Source organism: Sander lucioperca, chromosome 3 (genome assembly GCF_008315115.2).
Source record: "Sander lucioperca isolate FBNREF2018 chromosome 3, SLUC_FBN_1.2, whole genome shotgun sequence".
Lineage (NCBI taxonomy): Eukaryota > Metazoa > Chordata > Actinopteri > Perciformes > Percidae > Sander > Sander lucioperca.
The window spans coordinates 35340932-35360430 of NC_050175.1; the positions used below are offsets into that span (position 1 = coordinate 35340932).

A 19499-nucleotide genomic window follows, 5' to 3' on the forward strand; every position below is an offset into this window, starting at 1 on the left:
AAAGACGAATGGAAATACATAGATAAATGTATGAAGTGTTGTGCACAAGTGGGTTACACATTGTAACTCGAAACTATCTATATCTGTATATTTTTGACTTTTGTTGTAGAATATAGGACCACTATTCTACTCGGACTGCTCTAGGTAACAGCTCATCTTTTTATGGAGAAGTGATACATCTGTTCTTCTGTGTATCTGTGAAATAGATCACTGTATATTTCAAAGCTTTATAAAGTGGCATGCTCTGCTGTTGTACTCCACATCATTCTTATATGAAAGTGTCCATTGGTTCTTAGTTTCAAATCAGATATTTGTTGGTATGTGATAGACCTGGAGGGAAAAAAAGAATACACAATCCACTTGTTTTGACGTCTAAACCTGACAATAAACTGAACCACATTCACTTTTTAAGGACACTGAGAGCTTTGAAAATGTTTTTCATCTGAAACATTGTGAACAACATACAGTGTGATAAGGCATTTTGAACTTCTCAAACGTATCATTGTCCCCTGTTTAGAGTTTACTTAGATGGATAAGATGACACCAGACTACTCTGTCTTTTAACTCTGTGCCAGTTGCCTTTACTTTGCTCCCGCTGTTGTTATATTGACCTATTTATTTTTTGATGATAGCTGATTAAGACCTTCTGTATGTAAAACTCATGCTTTTTTTTTGTTTTATTTCCTTCACATCTTTGTTATGCTTGTATTTGGAACATGTTTTGCATTTTCAAGGTTTGTAATTTACTGTAAACTGTTTTTGCTGTTTATGGATGAGACTTTTACAAAATAAACTCATTGGAATGCATAGTGAGGCCGTAAGCTCATTACACACCACAAAACAAAATATTTGCAAGGGTAAAAATAAAGGATACACAAATCCTTTTGAAGATCCTTACCACTTGTGGGACAAAAAAAAAAAAGTTTTTCCTGAGGGTGGTGCCACAGGAAAGGCTATGTTGTTACCTTCATCAAATCAGCTGTACTTTGTTAGCATGCTTCCAGTTAGCATGCTAACATTAGAATGCTAGCTGATGTCTTTCTGGACTTTTCACTGAACTTCCTATTGACTTATCACCACATAACAGTGTCTACTATTTCCCCTGAACATAAATGATATAATGCCATACACTGTGTTTTGTATGCATTATATAATATTGCACATCCGTGATAGTGTATACTAGTCATTACAGCCCAAATTATACATTGTGATACACTTCTGTTTAATTGGCTACTTTCAATTTGCACATTTCGCACTTGCGTTGTGTATTCTGCCCATGTAATTTATTCTTATTTTTTCTAAAGCCATGAAGCAAAATGGCTTGGCCAGCATTGCATTCGATATATACTTGAATGTTTATAATTATAATATATTTTTTTAAGGTGGTGGGATCCGAGTGTGAAGAGTCAATGTTGGAGCAGGGCCAAGTTGTCTGCGCAGGCCCTTCTCCATCAATGCGCACTACGCGCGCAGTATTGTTCCTCGTTGGTATGCGCGCATTGACGCATGCGTGATAGGTAATCGAGTAATTCGGCGCTGAAAAGGAAGGAGCCTACTTTTGTAGCGGTACAACAACCAAAGCGTCAGTACTAGCTAGGGCGACAGCAGTATTAACTAAAACGGCGTCTACCTAGTTACTTTGCTTTCGAGCATCGTGACAAAGCGCAGAGTTTGGAACATGGCTGATAAAGAGGGTAGGTTTATCAGAAGTAACGTTAACGTTACCTATCGATTAAACGGTGGCCCGTTTTCCTCGTGCATTAACGTTACCGCTTTGTGTGCGCTCTGCCATGGGTGCTAGCATGACATGCTAGCTTAGTAAAGTCCTATCAAGAGGCTTGTTGTCGGTTGTGTGCTGCTCTCGGTTGAACGTTTCTTTAAGAACATCATGTCACACCTCTACTCTTTAACGTCGGTATAACGTTAACGTTACACCCAATGCACCAAACAGCACTTATTTTAACTTAATACATTGTTTGCATGTTGTGACGCTGCAAAAGCCCCCTTCACCAAAATACGCCGTGACGTTAGTGAGAAATAGTGAGGATGGTTAATAATACAGAATACCTTTTCAGCTATGTTTCTTGAATTTCTTTCATCATTCTCTTATCACAGCTTATCGTTAATGTAACATTGAAGTAAGCTAGCATTAAACTAGTTATATGTTAAAATGGAGTATGGTGGAAGACTGTTGTCTGTTAACGGTTCCTTGAGCAAGCCCCTGGCTGAACCACCAATGTAACTGTAACGTTATGTGTAAATCCGCTTTCCTCGAGGAAATACGTAAATCTACTTGGGGAAAAAAATACATTGCTACAATAGCAATAGCTGCTACTATTTGCTGTTATACCTGTATCTCATACCATGTTGTTCTGCTAAAGTGTATGACGATGCTGTGGAAGAAAGGGTCATCAATGAAGAGTACAAGATTTGGAAGAAAAACACACCTTTCCTGTATGACCTGGTGATGACGCATGCGCTGGAGTGGCCCAGCCTTACTGTCCAGTGGCTTCCAGATGTCAGCAGGTATTTACATGGTCTCCATCATACAACGTGGTTTAAATCCCAACAGCAATACCAACAACAGGTGTCTGTCAAGCTGCTTTTTTACAGCCAATCAATGTCCTGTGCTGCGTGCCGCTCTCCACCACCTGCAGACTGGACAGTCCCCTAGCTCTTAATTGTAGGTCTCTTTTGCTGGTGTTTTCCTGCAACATCTTTTTCTTTAAACTGCGCGTCAAAGTAGAGCTGGGCAATGTGGAGAAAATCAAATATTACGACATTTTTGACCAAATACATCGATGTGGATATTGCGGCGATATTGTAGGGTTGACTATTGGTGCTTTCACAAAACATTTACACAATGAGATTTTTGATAAATAATCATCAGTAATGTGGATTTAAAGATTAAGTGGGTAAAGGCAATTAACAGAACAACTAGTAAGTCTGGTTAGTTCAGAAAATGACATCACTTTACTGTAACGTAGCCTTTTAAACCAGGAAAAGACAGCAAGTGTGATATTACGATATCCAAAATTTAAGAGAATATCTAACCTCATATATCGACGTCAATATAATATCGATGTATTGCCCAGCCCTACATCAAAGCCAACGTCTGGTCAGAAGAAGTGGGACAGACATAGCTCAGTGTGTCTGTTAAATCTCCTCCCACTCTCTGTGATAACCTATATTGTGTTTTTATAACAGCAGAACTCACTTAACTTAATTGTTGTGTGTATATTTTTCTGTCATCAGGCAACGGAAGTACACAGAAGTATGTAATAGTGATTTTTTTTTTTATCTCCGCTCAAAATCGATTCATAGAATTCCAAAAATCAATTCATATTTAAAAAAAATAAAAATAATAAAAAAAATGTAATTGTATGTCTACTGCAGTCACGTGGGAAAAGTAACTACATTTACATACTGTGAATAATTTTTTTTAATCGAGAATCGATTTTAAATCGAATCGTGAGCCTAAAAATCAATATCGAATCGTGCCATTTTCTGGATCGTGCACCCCTATAATATAGTGTGTATTTTCTTTTGGTATAACATAATCAACATAACGGATTTCCTTGAGAGGAATGCGGCGACCAACCGTGTAGGTATCAACCCTTTTGCTCATAATATAGTAATAGCAGGAGGAGCAGTATAAGTAGGCTATTCTAAAACTGGAAAGTGGCGGTGGTTTAACTGGGCAGAGGTTGGTGAATGTGCTCGTGTGGATCCCAGATGTGTAATAAAACCGTTTTAGTTTCAAACCACTTCATAAAACAGTCACGTGGTACGGACGGGCAGCGAGGCTTCAGACGTCATCAATGACGTCATTTGTCTAAACCGATACAAGCCTCGATGCACGCTTCGCGGAACACTTCGGGGATTTCTCGACGAGCTCTTCCAAGCCTCGGCGCGGATTGTAACATCACTAGTAAGTGCAGCTTAATTCCTACGACCACTGGGCTTTGTGATTGGCTATATTGATATTTAAAATGAGCGACCACAAGAGGTGATACAAGTTTTTTTTTCTTTATGCCACACAGCCCACTGCCCCTCACTGGGAATGACTTTCGTGATTTTGCAAAAGCAGAGCAAAATTTAATTTTGGGTGAGAAACACGTTGGCCTAGTGAGACAGTGTAAGAAAATACTGGGAAAGGAAGTTAACATAACATAACCTGGGGCCTGTTTCACAAAAGCAGAATATATACATCCAGGATAACTGATAAAGCAAGGCTTGACCTAGTCTCATCTGTGCATCCTGGCTTGGTGCGTTTCACGAAGGCCAAGCCAGGCTGAGGAGGACCGACTAGGTTGAGCCAGGCTGAAGTAATTCAGATATATGCGCGTCCACGGCTTTCCTCAAAAGACCACAAGGTCGATCACAGATTTACTGATGCCAAAATGGAGAATACGCATTGTACATACTTTATACAGAGTGAACAGCAGCTTCTTGTGGAAGTATGATGACGTGAAACACATTATTTGTATAAAAAGAAAAGAAACACAGCCGCTGTAATGAAACAGCGAGAGAAAGCGTAGCAGACGATCACGGACCGACTGAATGCATAATAGCCTAAACATATACATTTACTGACCACTGCTCTGAATTGAAGCTGTCATAAACATTCCATTCAAGGATTAGTCTACTAATCATTTGCACAAATTAACAGTTGTACTCTTTTCCTTAAAAGTAAGCAGAAGATAATGTTACTCAGGAAATTTACCATGAAGATCAATTTTCTACAATGCTAGAATATGATGCGTAAATATCTCTTTCACTCTGTTCCTCCCTCTCTCTCATGGGCTAAAATATAAATTTCCTAAGTCATTAACTTCCACTGCTCGCTTTTAATGCAAGGTGTACAACTGTTCGTTTTTGCAGATGACAGTGACTCATTGAATGGTTTCAGTTAAGAGCAGTAGTTCATAAATGTATATTTTTAGACTATCAATCACTATTATCTGCCATGCTTTTTCTCGTGTTTTTTATTTTTTATAGAGGACGAGTTTCCTTCTCTACATATTATATGCCTTGCTCCCTTGTATATATGAACATAGAAAATAAAGACACTGAAGAAATGTGACTCTAAAATCTAGAAACTATAAAGATAATTAAGTGATAAATTCCATGCACACTGTAAACATGAATAGAACAGAGTATATTCATCAGTTATTCCAATTGTGACCAAAAAATATGGTCACAACTTTAAATAATAACAGTACTTAAAGGAACATCAACATGCACCTGTTGTATTTTAATCCAGGCTGATAACAATAGGGTAAAACCACTGCTGGGTGATCAGAAAAGGCTCCAGGATTAATAAATCCTGGCTGTTAGCCTGGTCGGGAGCAGGCTAGCTGCACAGAATAAATCTCCATGGTGATTTATGTGCCTCCACTTTCGTGAAACCGAGTCAAGGCTTAAATCATCCAGGATAACTGATAAATCCCGGCTTAATCCCTTATCTTGGTTTTGTGAAACAGGCCCCTGGTCTCCCATTTCAGGACACAGTCTGTTTGTGGGTTCATGTGTCTGTTCACTGAAACACAAACCAGCCTTGATACTGTGATACCCAAAACTGGCAAGAGAGAGTGAGACGTATGGTGGCAGAGAGAGCTCAACACATGACAACCTGAGAAAACACAAGCTGATAGACAAACACAAGCAAATTCAGAAACTGTGTTTTTTTTTTTGGATTGAGTTCTCCCAGCCGCTGTAGAAGAGAGCACACGACACGAGTGGCTGAGCATAAAAACTAGGGCTGTCAAACAATTCATTTTTTTCTTAATCGCGATTAATCGCTGAATTTCTATAGTTAATCGCGATTAATCACATATTTTATCACATGATTAAAATTCTTTTTTGCATTTCAGAACTGTTTGTAAGTACATATTAATAGGGCTGAAACAACGAATCGATAAAATCGATAAAATTTGATTATTAAAGTTGGCAACGAATTTCATTATCGATTCGTTGTGTCGCGCGACACGCCACTCAGTCGCGGAGATAAAAGCAATTGAGTTGAGTGCCGTGCAGAGCGGCGCGGAGCGAAAGAAAAGAAAAAAGAGCAGAGCGGGGGTAGAGGAAATATGGAGAGAGACCGGAGAGACCCTTAACGTCGTTCTGGGTACGACCTCAGTACGACCTAAGTCATCCAACGTGTGGGAGCATTTCACACTAAATAAATCGAAAACATGTTAATTGCAAGATAAGCAAAAGCGACACAGCATGGCACGGGCGCACCACGGTGACGATTCAGCACCTAAAACGTAAACATGTTGGAGTCCTTGATGAGGAGGAAGGGAGTTCAACAGCAGGGTAAAGTCAAAGTTGAAGTGAGGAACGTAAAGTCCCTCCAGTGGTGCTGGTGTGGTGTTTACGCCTTATCCAGCTTGACAAGCATGACAAGCTAGCGTTAGCTCGTTAATAACAGTAGTAAAGCAGGACTAAAGACACGTTTTTATTCACTCGCCTTTTTTGGCCCATTCATTTTTCAATCTATTGTCATGTATATATTCTGTGCTTTGTCCCATATCAGTTACTTACCTTTACACAACTATTAACTAAAACAACAAGTATGTATGTAAGTATGTATTGAGTTGATGTAAATTAATGCTTTTTTGTTTTTTTTATCCGATTCATCGATTAATCGAAAAAATAATCGACAGATTAATCGATTATTAAAATAATCGTTAGTTGCAGCCCTACATATTAACAATGGAAAGCCATTCTTACCAGTGTATCTTGATTAGGAATCAAATGAATGCAAAGAAAGTTACTTTATGAACTTGACTTTAAGATTTCTATTTGTTTATTATTTATTTACTGTAAACAAAAGAAAAATGTGTGAATCTAGTCACACATTTGAATCTAGAGTCAATATAGTGTGCAGTAACTCCTAAATAATTTTGATGACTCACTGACGTCCAGTGATCACCGGTTAATGAGACAGCGTTTGCACTTTGCAGCAGTTCCAGTTGGGCTGCTTTCTCCGTGTCGTACAGGCTGTGTATGCGTGAAACTACTGTCCCCCTCAACGGCAATGTATAAGACAGGTCAGAACAATGCCAACCGTAGTACGTCTTTAAGACCCGAGTCTTCTGCAATGCTGACAGGTCTGCAGTTAGTTGCCACCCATTTCGCAAGAGCTGTAGTATTTTTTTGGGATTTGGTTTCATCCACAGGTCGGCAAGTAGCACTCTCCATAATAGTGCTTTGCCTGAGCCCGCTAGCATCAACCTGAGTCACGTTAACTGTACTACTATGCTTAGCTCGTAGGTGGTAGCTCAAGCTTGACGTGCTTCGGTGATATTTTAATTCGGCTTTACACAATGTGCATATGGCTTTCGACTTGTCTACTGAGCCGTCCGAGAGTTTTGGAAAATAACAAGCGGCATTCAGAATTGTGTTGCCGCTGTCTTTCTCCATCATGCCTGCAGCAGTAGGATGTGTTACGAGGAAGTATGGCAGCTTGATGACAAGTAAATGTGCGGCAAAGGTAGGAATCGGACCGGATTAGAACGCAAATTTCGGTTCCACTTAATGTGTCGACAGAAATATTTTCCCTCTGTCGCTCCGAAACGGATGTAAAAATATCACACTTTCTCTGTAGTCTACCGTTAGCTAGCTACCGTAAATGTTAATGTGTTGTTAAGTTTAAATAATTTTAAAAAAAAAACAAAAAAACTATAAAAGAGCCTTTCTTTGATGTCATTTTTCTGTTTTTCAACAATCGGTTTAGGAATTGGAATGGTTTTAAAAGTACCGGTTCGCCATCGGAATCGTAAAAATACAAACGATTCCCAACCCTACGCCAGTTAAACATGGTTTTCCTTTTTCTGAATAATGTACATTTAAATGATACTATCGGACTCATTAACTGTAATCTGACTGTAGTGTGCTGGGACTGGCATAAGCAAGGCGCTTCTCTAAATGTGAGCATGCAGACTGTCTCTGTACATTCATCTTGAAAAACTGGATATTGATATTATGTTATACGGTATGGAAAGCTTTTGGTGCCAAGTGTAATTGGCAGTGATAGGTCAATATATCCTGTCTAGCCCTTATCAGCTATGGCTGCTTCTGTCTATATTCTTTTAGCATTTGAGACGGCTAGAAAATTCAAATGGACACCCTTATCTGTCTATATGACTGGCATTACCAAATAACAAGAATACACTAAGAGATTCATTGAAGCCCAAAACGTTTTTTTTATACCTTGATATTCTTCGCTGTATAAAAACGTATTGTCGTACTATTTCCCTTTTTTACTCAACAGTTTTGGAATGTTTTGTAAAAACTTTGAAGAATCACATTTGCCTTCCTACCTTGTTTCCATAGCAAAAGCCCCGCACTTAATGTTAAACTGAAAGGCAAAGCTGTATTTGCTACAGAGTATAGATTCAGATCCTGTCCTCTTTTGTGGAACTCTGCACAGGCCCGAGGGGAAGGACTACGCAGTACACCGGCTGGTGTTAGGGACCCATACATCCGATGAGCAGAACCACCTGGTGATTGCCAGCGTCCAGGTACCAAATGATGACGCCCAGTTTGACGCCTCGCACTACGACAGCGAGAAAGGAGGTAAATACGCCACACGTCATCCTGCAGGACAACTTTTCACATCGGAACAGTTGTTGGTTACCACTATGTCTTTTGTGAGGTCAGGGGAGTAGGTGTACATTTGCAATACAAACAAGTGGACAATGTCATATTTTAACATGTATTGATTCTCACCATACTGTACATAGTGTGCATCTGAACAGCCTAACTTAACCTCATAAAACGTTTGTAGAAGCACCAACTACAGCTGTTTGTCATGTCGAGTTTTGTAGGGCTGCAACGATTATTTTCATTGTCAATTATTTTCTCGATTAACGATTAATCAGTTGTTTGGTCCCTAAAATGTCAGACAATGGCAAAAAAATGTGGATCAGTGTTTCCACGATGTCTCGTTTTGTCCACAGCTCAAACATATTCCGTTTACTGTCACAGAGGAGTGAAGAAACTAGAAAATATTCACATTTAACAAGCTGGAATCGGAGAACTTTTACTCTTTTTCATAAAAAAATGAATCAAACCGATTATAGTTGACAATTAAGCGACTCATCTCTAGAGTCACACTGTCGTTGTCAGAAGCTGGTTTAAACGCCCGCGTCCCGTTCCCGTCAATCTTTATGCTGAAACTGTGTTGTTCTGTCTTCCAGCAGGTATGTTGATGGGTGCCCAGCTGTGTGCAGGTGCGCTGAAGGCTCACTGCTCCTTTGGCGTGTTGCCGGAGGTAGTATTAGTATGTTAGCATGGCCGGGGAAACAATTTTAAGGTACAGTCCGAGTCTAAAGCTCAATACACGCACAAAAAATCTCGGGGTAAAGTAATAGTTTACTACATTTTGGTTTCTGGGTTTTCTTCTTTTTGAATTTAGTTTGTCCTGCTCTTAAAGTGTGCCTGAGCACAGCCGCTGTCACCTTCGCTCAGAAACCAACTGTCAAACTGCTCACCAGCTTTAGTACATTCACACATAATGGCTTTCTTTAGTCAGCCGGTGCAGAATTGGGCCTTGTAGTACCTTGTAGTACAGTGGACGTTTATGTGCACTGGCCACAGTAGCCGTTTAATACAGGCAAAGTGACTCTGCCAACATCATAGAAAATATAGAGATGATCTGCTATTACTAGAATGTCGGGACCAATAACTAAAACCAATAATTATCTGTTTGTTGTGGCCCATACCGATGTTACCTGCCAACATGAATCTTAACAAGTTTATTTATTAGAGATTTCTTTCTATTTTAGTTTATTTTGATGTGGGATTTGTTTTAAAAATCGAATTATCAATTTTTGTTATTTAAGATAAAATACAATTTCAGTGTCACTTCTGATAAGAGGAAACATCTGTTGTTTGGCACAGTTTATATAAATGAAAGAATATTTTTCAGTCATTTGTCTGCAGCTCGTTTTGCTAAAAAAGATCCTGAGAAAATCGTATCGTGAACTCAAAATTGTATCGAATCGTGAGTCGAGCGTATCGTTAACATCCGTACTGTGCATCCCTCGTAGTAAAATAGACTATCCGACCGAGCAAGGTTTGACCTGCAGTTGTCAAGTGTCTGGTGCTCCATTTCCTGTCTTGGCTGTACTACAGCCTGATTGTATCCTCTTGTCAGAGTTTGGCGGCTTTGGCTCAGTAAGTGGGAAAATCGAGATCGAGATCAAGATCAACCACGAGGGAGAGGTCAACCGAGCCCGCTACATGCCCCAGAACCACTGCATCATCGCCACCAAGACCCCCACCTCTGACGTGCTGGTCTTCGACTACAATAAGCACCCGACTAAGCCAGGTTGGGTCACTGCTGCGCTCAATACACCAATGACCACCCGCACCAGAATGCACTTAACTCCAGTGAGTCACACATCATGAAGGTGAATGCAGCGTGTATTTGTGTGTTTCAGATCCCAGCGGGGAGTGCAGTCCTGACTTGCGGCTGAAAGGCCACCAGAAAGAAGGCTATGGCCTTTCCTGGAATCCCAACCTCAGCGGCAACTTGCTCAGCGCCTCCGACGACCATGTAAGTGACTGGAACTAAAAGCTTTTCCCTTTATTTGTAGTGACAGTGGGTTGACAGGAAAGGTGAGAGAGAGGGGATGACACGCAGCAAAGGGCCACAGGTAGGATTCCAACCCTGGCCGCCGCAAAGGCCTCAGCCTACATGGGGCGCACGCTCTTACTGGGTGAGCTAGAGGCCGCTCCCTGGAACTAAAAGCTAACCGGGCCTTCATTTACTGGTTATCCAGTCCAGATAAGGGAATGCGCCCGAAAGAAGGGTCCAAAAGTAGAGCTGGGCCATATGAAATAAATCAAATGTCACGATATTTTTGACCAAATACATCAATGTCGATATTGCAGCGATATTGTAGGGTTGACTATTGGCGCTTTCACAAAATATTAAGACAATTAGATTTTAGGTAAATAATCACCAATAATGTTACTGTAATGCAGCCTTTAAAACCAGGAAAAGACAACACTTGTGTCATATTACGATATCCAAAATTTAAATTGATATCTAGCCTCATATATCGATGTCGATATAATATCAATGTATTGCCCAGCCCTAGTCCAAAGGTTTGTAGACTGAAAGCGGAGTGTATTTTAAAGACGGTGCGATTGCATACACATTCAGTGGAAAAGGCGCTAGTGGATTTGATAAACACCACAGTTTTATCTTCTGTTGACTGTTCATTGCTGCGCCCTCAAACCATCGAGGACTTCTTGGAAAGAACTTGTGATGACAAATTGTGGGTATGCCTAGTGATGCAGCACTTTCCCATCTTATAACTGATCATTGTAGCAAGGGGATAACATTTTTTTTATTTTTTATTATTCAATCAAAACACTTTATATTCCCCGGTGGGCAATTTACAGAGACAAGTAGAGTAGTACAGTAACACAGTGTGGATAAAACTTGTGAAAAATCTGTTAATTGATTGTGCTGCCATTTCTCTCCAGACCATCTGTCTATGGGACATCGGGGCGGGCCCAAAGGAAGGGAAGATTGTGGATGCCAAGACCATCTTCACCGGCCACACAGCAGTGGTGGAAGATGTTTCCTGGCATTTGCTCCACGAATCCCTGTTTGGCTCAGTGGCTGACGACCAGAAACTCATGATGTAAGTTGGCGATACAGTCTGTTGTCTGGTTTTGTGGAATGGAGACAAGATATTCATCAAGTTAAAACTGCTCCGTTCCTAGGGCTGCACGATATGAGGAAAATATGCGATAACTCTGTTGAATATCGCTATATTTCTTGTGATAAACAGATAAAGTGTACTCAGTTCTGCACTTCCGCCGCTTTCAGTATTCTGCTGAAATAAAACAAATTGCTTGTTGAAAAACAAATCCAAGGAAATAATTTACAACATTCTTTTATTGAACAAATTGAACATTAAAGACACCACTTAAAAAAAAAAAAAAAAGACATTTTAAAGTGCAGCTTGCTACTGATATTTTGTCTTTCGTGATATGTCGCAGCCCTTTGTGATGTGTTTATTGTGCCAGTTGATATCCGATGACAATAAAAAAAGATTTGTTGTGCAGCCCTGTCCATTTCATTGTTTAATTTGTAACCAAATAAGTGATGTCCCTTCTGCCTCCGACTCTCCTTAACCCTCCACCAGATGGGACACTCGGTCCAACACCACGTCCAAAGCCAGCCACGCAGTCGAAGCTCACACTGCTGAGGTCAACTGTCTCAGCTTCAACCCCTACAGCGAGTTCATTCTCGCCACTGGTTCTGCTGATAAGGTAGAGAAGAAGAAATGCACTCTGGACTGAAATTACATAAACTGGATTAACTATTTAATTCAAGGCTTGTTTTGTTTCTCTCAGACTGTTGCACTGTGGGATCTAAGGAACCTCAAGCTGAAGCTCCACTCCTTCGAGTCCCACAAAGATGAAATTTTCCAGGTAAGGACTTCCAAATGTATTTATTTAGTTAGTAAGTAGGTCCAACACGGTTTTGTGTTAATGCCAGTCTGCGGTCGGAAAGAAATTGTCTGTAATATACATACAGCCAGGTTCCTGATACAGGCAATAATAAAAAGCTGTTACGAAACAGATCGCCTAACAGATCAACTTGTAGTGTAGTTAAAGTTACGCCAAAAGACACGCAGCACGCTGAAGTGTCGTGAAGCGCTGGGAAGCGGCGCTATTTTCAATTTCTGCGCCCGTGTTGTCCAATCTGTCTGGCCACACCAGCCTGCGCGCTGCGATTGTTTCGGTGTGTCCTCTATTTATTCCGAGAGCCGCGAGCAAATGTGTCAAGCCAGGCAGGTAATCGCATACAGGAAGGCCACAGTGCAGCCGGACACTTTACAAAATAAAACAAATTTCAAAATAAAACACCCGGGTTTATGATGATTTTGGCTGTCTTGACTTCTCAGCTGTGTCTACAGCGAGACACGCGATCAGGCACGCAGAGAGAGAGAGAGAGACAGATGGACGGAAAGACAGAGTGAGAGAGGTTCTGTAGAGTGAAGACGATCGCTTTTTGACCGGCACGTCGGCGTTGAAAAGCCGGGCGCGCGGTCAGGCATGAATCTACCCTTCACTTCTATTTGCGGCGCTTCTGCGTGTGGTGTGTTTCTGCTGTTAATGGGAGGCAAATAGCGGCCCGTGGGCCAAATCTGGCCCGAGGACAAAAAATAGAAATGCAAAGCTCACGTAAATCCCAAATATGACTTTGTAACTTTAATTACTGCCAGTAAGTGAAGAGACGCATGAAAACTAATGGCTACTGTGCCTTGTTCTGCACCAGGCCATGGTGACGTACATCAATTATATAATGGTGTTCATTCAAATGACGCCAGCACTCTGTAAAATCAAAGTTAAGCTGCAGCTTACTTGCCCAGAACAGATCCGTCTCCTGAACACAAATATGCTGCCGTCGAACAGAAATGGTGTGCTACGGAGTTTTTCTTTTTCTAGGGCAACCGCAGCATTTCAATTACAATTTATTGAAACATTATTAATGAAGTAGACCCCTGTTTATTGTGTGTGGATATATCAATAAAATGATGAGCCTCGTAGCGTAACACGGAGCACTCTTATCAGTCATCGCCCTGCCAAAGGTATGAACATATGCTGAAACTGTTTTCTGAATTGCTAACAAGCCTGAGGAGAGTTTTTACAAGAAAGTCCACGCCGCTATATGAGCGCCACATTTTGACCTGCCAGTGACCAACTGTCCAATTCATCAGGTACAATGGTCTCCACACAATGAAACCATCCTGGCCTCCAGCGGCACCGACCGGCGTCTCAACGTCTGGGACCTCAGGTAAAAAGTCTCCACCATGCATCACAGTCCATGTCTTTAATGACCCCGGGGTCTCCTGCCAGTTGGAAGTGGTGGGGAAACCTCCAAAGGAGGGGTGCCCCGGAGGCTTCCTGATCACACGCCCCAGCCACCTCCACTCATAATAAATGATAATAACTACGGGAAATTAGAATTTAAATATAGTGCAGCCTTTTAACTGCCAATAAAAGATAACATTAAGGCATCATACTAACTATTATTAATACAAGAATATATTGTCTCATCACCATACAATGTTACTTGTATTACTAGGGGGCTGTTAGTATGAGTGTAGACCAAGCTGCAGCTGTTGAACAATAGATATATTCGATATGCCAGTAGGATTACAGTTTTCAAGGATTACCCCCTTGGCTTCAACAGCACAGAACTATATCGGGAACAAGTGAGTGGAGGCTGGCCAATGCTGAAAACAAAAAGCTTCCTTTAATAATGGTTAGCCAGCACTGTTCACACGTGGTAAATATTTGTGCTTTTAACGTGGAAACCTCGCACTTGACATGCAGTATGTAGAGACCGAGCGCATCGTGTCATACTCTGGAAGCCACGCCCGACAGAGAGGAAAACAGTCGGCGCCACAATAGGCAACTAGGGGCTGAAATGCTAACAAAGTGCCTGTAGCTAGCTAAAAACATCAGATGTAAGCATGTCAAAGGATTATTTTAGCAACCTTTGTTTACCAGAGAGGACAAGTTGGCTGTTAGCAAGCTAATTTAGCTATGTGTTTAAGCGCCCATATTTGAGGTTGTACCAGAATAGGTTTACATGGTTTAATTTTCCAAAAACACCATATTTTTGTTGTGCTGCACATTGCTGCAGCTCCTCTTTTCAACCTGTGTCAGGTCTCTGTTTTAGCTACGGAGTGAGGCATCGCACTTCTATCTCATCTTTGTTGGGAGTCGCACATGCGCAGTAGCTATGTACTGGGCTACTAGCTAGAAGCTTAGTTTTTGTTGGATGTTCTTTTTCTAGTAAAATCGGGGAGGAGCAGTCGGCAGAAGATGCTGAGGATGGCCCACCAGAGCTGCTGGTAAGCGATATCCTATAATCAAGATAACTGTGTGATTTTTTTTTTTTTTTTTTTATGCCGAGTCATCCTTAGATCACCATGAGATCCTTAGCTATGTCGGTAGCCATGAAACCTTCCCACACTTGGACCCAAAAAGCAGTGGTGTAATGTGATTGGACAGCCTTTCAGTACTCAAAAAGTGGGGGATCAGGTTTGTCTGACTGCACCTGTCCAGTTGGCAATGCCAGTTGTAACTTCATTACTTGGGTTAATAATATATCACATCAGCTGGTTGCTCAGTGGCATTGTAACTGCTGAAAACAGGATGTATGGTCACACCACATCCTCTCACATTCGTAAGGTTTGAGCACGTCGATTTATTTATTTTATTTGTGTTTATTTAAAAGGGACAATGCACCTCAATTGCCATTTTTTGTTTACGCTCAAAATGTAAATGTACCAGAGTTAGCAAAAAAAGCAAATTTTCGTCTGTAGTCCCTTGGCAGATCAACACATCACCATAGTACATTAATAAAAAAGAATGCAAGAAGGGCAGTACCTAAACTCCTGGTTGAGATGGTTCCAAACTCCTGCTCACCTGTTTACGTCTGGCTGTCGTATCAAAGTGCCTGTCTCTAATGTCCCCCCCCCCCCCCCCCCCCATCATCAGTTCATCCATGGTGGCCACACAGCCAAGATCTCTGACTTCTCCTGGAACCCCAATGAACCCTGGGTCATCTGCTCGGTGTCGGAGGACAACATCATGCAAGTCTGGCAGATGGTGAGCACAACTGCCGTCCGTCCACACAGAGTTGTTCCTTTTTTGGGCTTCCGTTAGCTCCAGTCCCTCCCCGTTAGGGTTGGGTATCGTTGGGTTTTTTTCTGATACCGGTGCTAAAGCGGTACTTTTAAAACGGTGCCTGAACCGATACTTTTTAAGAAAGTAAAAAAAAAAAAAAAAAAAGAAGGGTACTAAACAACAGTTGGCGACATTTAAGAACTTCTTTATTACTACGGCCATATGGTCAAAATTAAATGATTTAATAGTAATGTAATAACTATAACTTATAATAAACAATAACTTATTTCACCAGTAAATTGCTGTTGAATGACAAAAACAACCGCCAGATGGGAAAAGGGTATTTTACAATAACTTTGAATACACCGCGAGGCTGTAGGTTACCAGTTTCAGTGAACGCACCGTCTGTGTTTTTCCGACGTCGGCATCTGCTGCGCTGCAGAGCAGACTGTTGAAATACAGTCACACTTTACACTGTTTAACGTTAGCTGTCAGCATGTAGTGTAAAGTCAGGCACCGAAATGTTCGTTCTTATTTGGTCTCGTTACTACCATTTAGGTCGGAACCGGTGCCCTATTAGCACCGCGTTTCGGTACCCAACCCTACTCCCCGTGCACCGGTAGAACATCCGAACCCAGCCAAAGTTAACCCAGTGTCCTCTTCTTCTCCTCAGGCGGAGAACATCTACAACGACGAGGAGCCAGACAACACCCCTGCATCAGAGCTGGAGGCTCAGGGATCATAACCCAGCTCGGCACCGGTCTCTCCAGGCACGACACCCTGTCCCCCCCCCCCGTCCGCCCAACCCCTAACCCCGCCCTATTCCCTGAGGTCCCAGACCCCAGCCCAGCCTGTCGTTTCCCTCTTTGGCTAATCGAGTGCACAAGGAAGAGTCTGCTCCACGCGAATGAACCACGTGGAGGGTTCGAGACAGCATGGACTCCACCCTTGCTAACAGAAGGTTGGATTCAGGCTCCGCTTGCTCCCACTTCACCACGGCCCAAGTCCCCAGAAGCCCTCGGAGTAGGAGAAGAGTTGCTCAGGTGGTAACATCTCCAGTGTTTGGGGAATGGGATTTGAAGACTCTTAAGAGCAGAAAACCTCTTTAGGTGCAAAGTCAGTGTAAGCTATTGTTAACGAGTTAATCAGTTAATTCCCAAGGGCTCACGCAAGGAAAACATGAACGCGTCATTTTACATTTTGACTTCCAGAAAACCACTAGCTAAGTAGGCTTCCCCTCAAGACACAAATATGTAAGGAAACCCGCACAGTAAAAGACTTATCTGAGCACTGAAATGTTTTGGAACCTGATCTACATCTGTCCAAACTTTGATTGGCTAAGAGCTAACCGCGATGGTCACGTCCAGGGGAGCCTTATTCCTACTTTAATTTCCCACCTGTCGAGCACTTGCGGCTGTTAATTTGTTAACATAACATCGTACTTAGCTGACGCTTCCTGGCTGTCCTTTGAAGAAACATTCCCTGCTGCGTTTGCCCCGTTAATACGATAAGGTACATAAACTCTTGAGTGTTTGGTTGAGTGAAAGGTGTGGAACTGAATTAGTGCACTTGAGGGAAACGCACATCTTTTCCCTCTTTGTTATATAATGTGAAATTGCCTTTGCCATTTTGTTTCCTGCACCACAAATTGCAATAAAACTTTTATAACTTTTCAAAGGTAAGTTTCTTAATTTTCTTATTTATATTAAGTTAAAACATGTCTAAAAAACAATGCTTTTACAGACAACTGGCTGAACAATCTCAGTGCACTTTCTGAGAAAATGCTGCACACTTAAACCTTTACTCTTATTTTCTCTCTCTGTCTTTACTCAGGAAATGACACAAGACCCAAAAATAAATCCACTTATTGCAAATTCTACAAAAATGTTTATTGAAAAGCAAGACAGGACTATAAGAACATTGTACAATCAAAAGGGGGTGTGGGCTCATTTATAGTAAAAAATAGAGCTCTCCAAAGCTATGGTGACTCATGCCTCTTCTTTCACAGTTAGTCTCACCTACAGAGGTAGATTCTGACATTACCTGAGAGTCAATCTAGGGGCAACGCCAAAGAAAGAGGAAATGGATGCCGAAAGGTCTACTAGACCCGTCTTCTACCCGAAAGAAAAATATGTACACCACATGACCTCATCACATCGATTTCGTTTTTAAATCCACACAACGTGAAGATAAAAAGCACGAGGAGAAATGTAGAAAAGACTGCAAGGCAACGTCTTTAAAGGACATTACACCCAGTTACATGTGGCTGTGTACATATTTGTTAAGGAAGATTATTTGTCAGTTAACGCCCCTATAACATTATTTGTCAGTAATGCCCCTATGATTCTCACTGACTTTACAAAATACCGAGTTGAAAAAGGGACAGCCACATGAAGAACTGATTGGCCAGAACACATTTGACAGTGCTGTGGAAATCGGGTCCTTCACCAAACACTTTTGAGTTAACAACCTCTTGCAGGACAGCAGCTGCATTGATACATTGCCTAGATCGTTGTCGGAGCAGAGTTAAAGATTTAACAAAAGGTACTCCGAAAGAAAACTAGACTTAGAATAACATCTGCAGAGGATGCGAGTGTGTGAATTGATTTTGATTTGAGAGGATTCTATTCGTTAACGCTACTAGTAGAACAATCCCACGATGTTTAACAAGGTGTTTCCTGACATATTGATATGCATCGCTGATAGAAATCAATCTTTTTTTATTCACACGCATCAGAAAAGAACCATCTTCTTCCAGCATAAAGTGGAGTTCAGAACTCCTGACTTGGCTCTTTTCTGTACGCCCTGTTGAGCTGGCCATATGGAAATCAAATTACATAGTAGTTAAAAAGAAAAAAAAAAAAAAGTGCTGAGATGCAGATCAAAATCAAGCAACACATTTTGCGCAAGGACATTCGCTGAGCTTTCGTCTCTACGTCATTTAAGTTCTCTCTCAAGTGGGAGACAAGCCAGCAACGACAAATGTTCTCAACCTGTGTCATTCATTTTTTTATGTTTCAAGTTCCCATATTTTCCCCTCATTACATTTCTAAAGGTAACAGGTAACACAGGAGGTCAAACTATGTTTAAGTTCTAAGCCTTTTAACGATTAATTCCTTAAGATCCTGGTCGATTTGGTGACACCTGTGGTAACGGAAGTGAGCTTTAACAATACATATCCCAGAGTTCAGTTCAAAATGATATGGATTGACCACGAGGGGGCAGCAAATGCCCCGCAAGTGTGAACGACGACAATCGCAAGAACGTGTCGTCTAACTTCATTCTTGAATTAGGACTATTGTATAACATTGACCGCTTATCTGTGAAATAAGCATGTGACCCGTTTCAACTCCACCCCTCAAAGAACCGGAATCGATAAGAACCGGAATCAAAAAAGGAAGAAATCGGAACTGGATTCAAAATTGTTAAAATCAAAACGATGCACAACCCTAGGGAAAATTAACTCAGTTGCTAACAGCCTGTAAAGAGGTGGCTATTTATCAAAGGCATACTGTGTAACTTTTCCCTCTTTGGTCCTGGTCCGAAGAGGGAAAAGTTACATAGTATGCCTTTAAGCTGGTTGTGGCATCGGCCCGGTCAGATGAGCATGGAAATTTGCAATGCAAATGACAGAGAACCAGATGGATGAAGCTATCATATTAGCTGAGTCGCAAACCATTTGAAATAACCCAGCTCTACCAGATGACAACAGAAGAGATGTGGTTTGCAGGAGTTTGATGGTAGAAAAATGTCTCCTGAGTCAACTTTAACTCTAGCTAGTAGCGCTGCCACTATTCCCAAAATCCAAGTTCAAGTGAATG

At 41.4% G+C, this 19499-nt stretch overlaps 1 protein-coding gene across 1 annotated transcript; it reads left to right on the forward strand.

Annotated features, from left to right (window-relative positions):
- The first annotated feature begins 1459 nt into the window (after window positions 1–1459).
- LOC116045209 (histone-binding protein RBBP7) lies at window positions 1460–16586 on the forward strand. The gene is made up of 12 exons (XM_031292734.2): window positions 1460–1694; window positions 2382–2526; window positions 8441–8586; window positions 10169–10342; window positions 10455–10570; window positions 11509–11669; window positions 12177–12303; window positions 12388–12465; window positions 13758–13834; window positions 14843–14900; window positions 15550–15660; window positions 16352–16586. Exons 1-12 carry the CDS (start codon window positions 1679–1681, stop codon window positions 16421–16423), a joined length of 1281 nt encoding a protein of 426 aa, XP_031148594.1. The 5' UTR covers window positions 1460–1678; the 3' UTR covers window positions 16424–16586.
- The last annotated feature ends 2913 nt before the right edge of the window (window positions 16587–19499 follow it).

What these genes read in the sequence shown, in the direction of transcription:
- LOC116045209 (XM_031292734.2), top strand. An exon ending in GACGACCAGAAACTCATGAT is followed by an intron (nt 11,670 to 12,176) that starts GTAAGTTGGCGA and finishes ACCCTCCACCAG; the next exon opens with ATGGGACACTCGGTCCAACA. An exon ending in CCACTGGTTCTGCTGATAAG is followed by an intron (nt 12,304 to 12,387) that starts GTAGAGAAGAAG and finishes TGTTTCTCTCAG; the next exon opens with ACTGTTGCACTGTGGGATCT.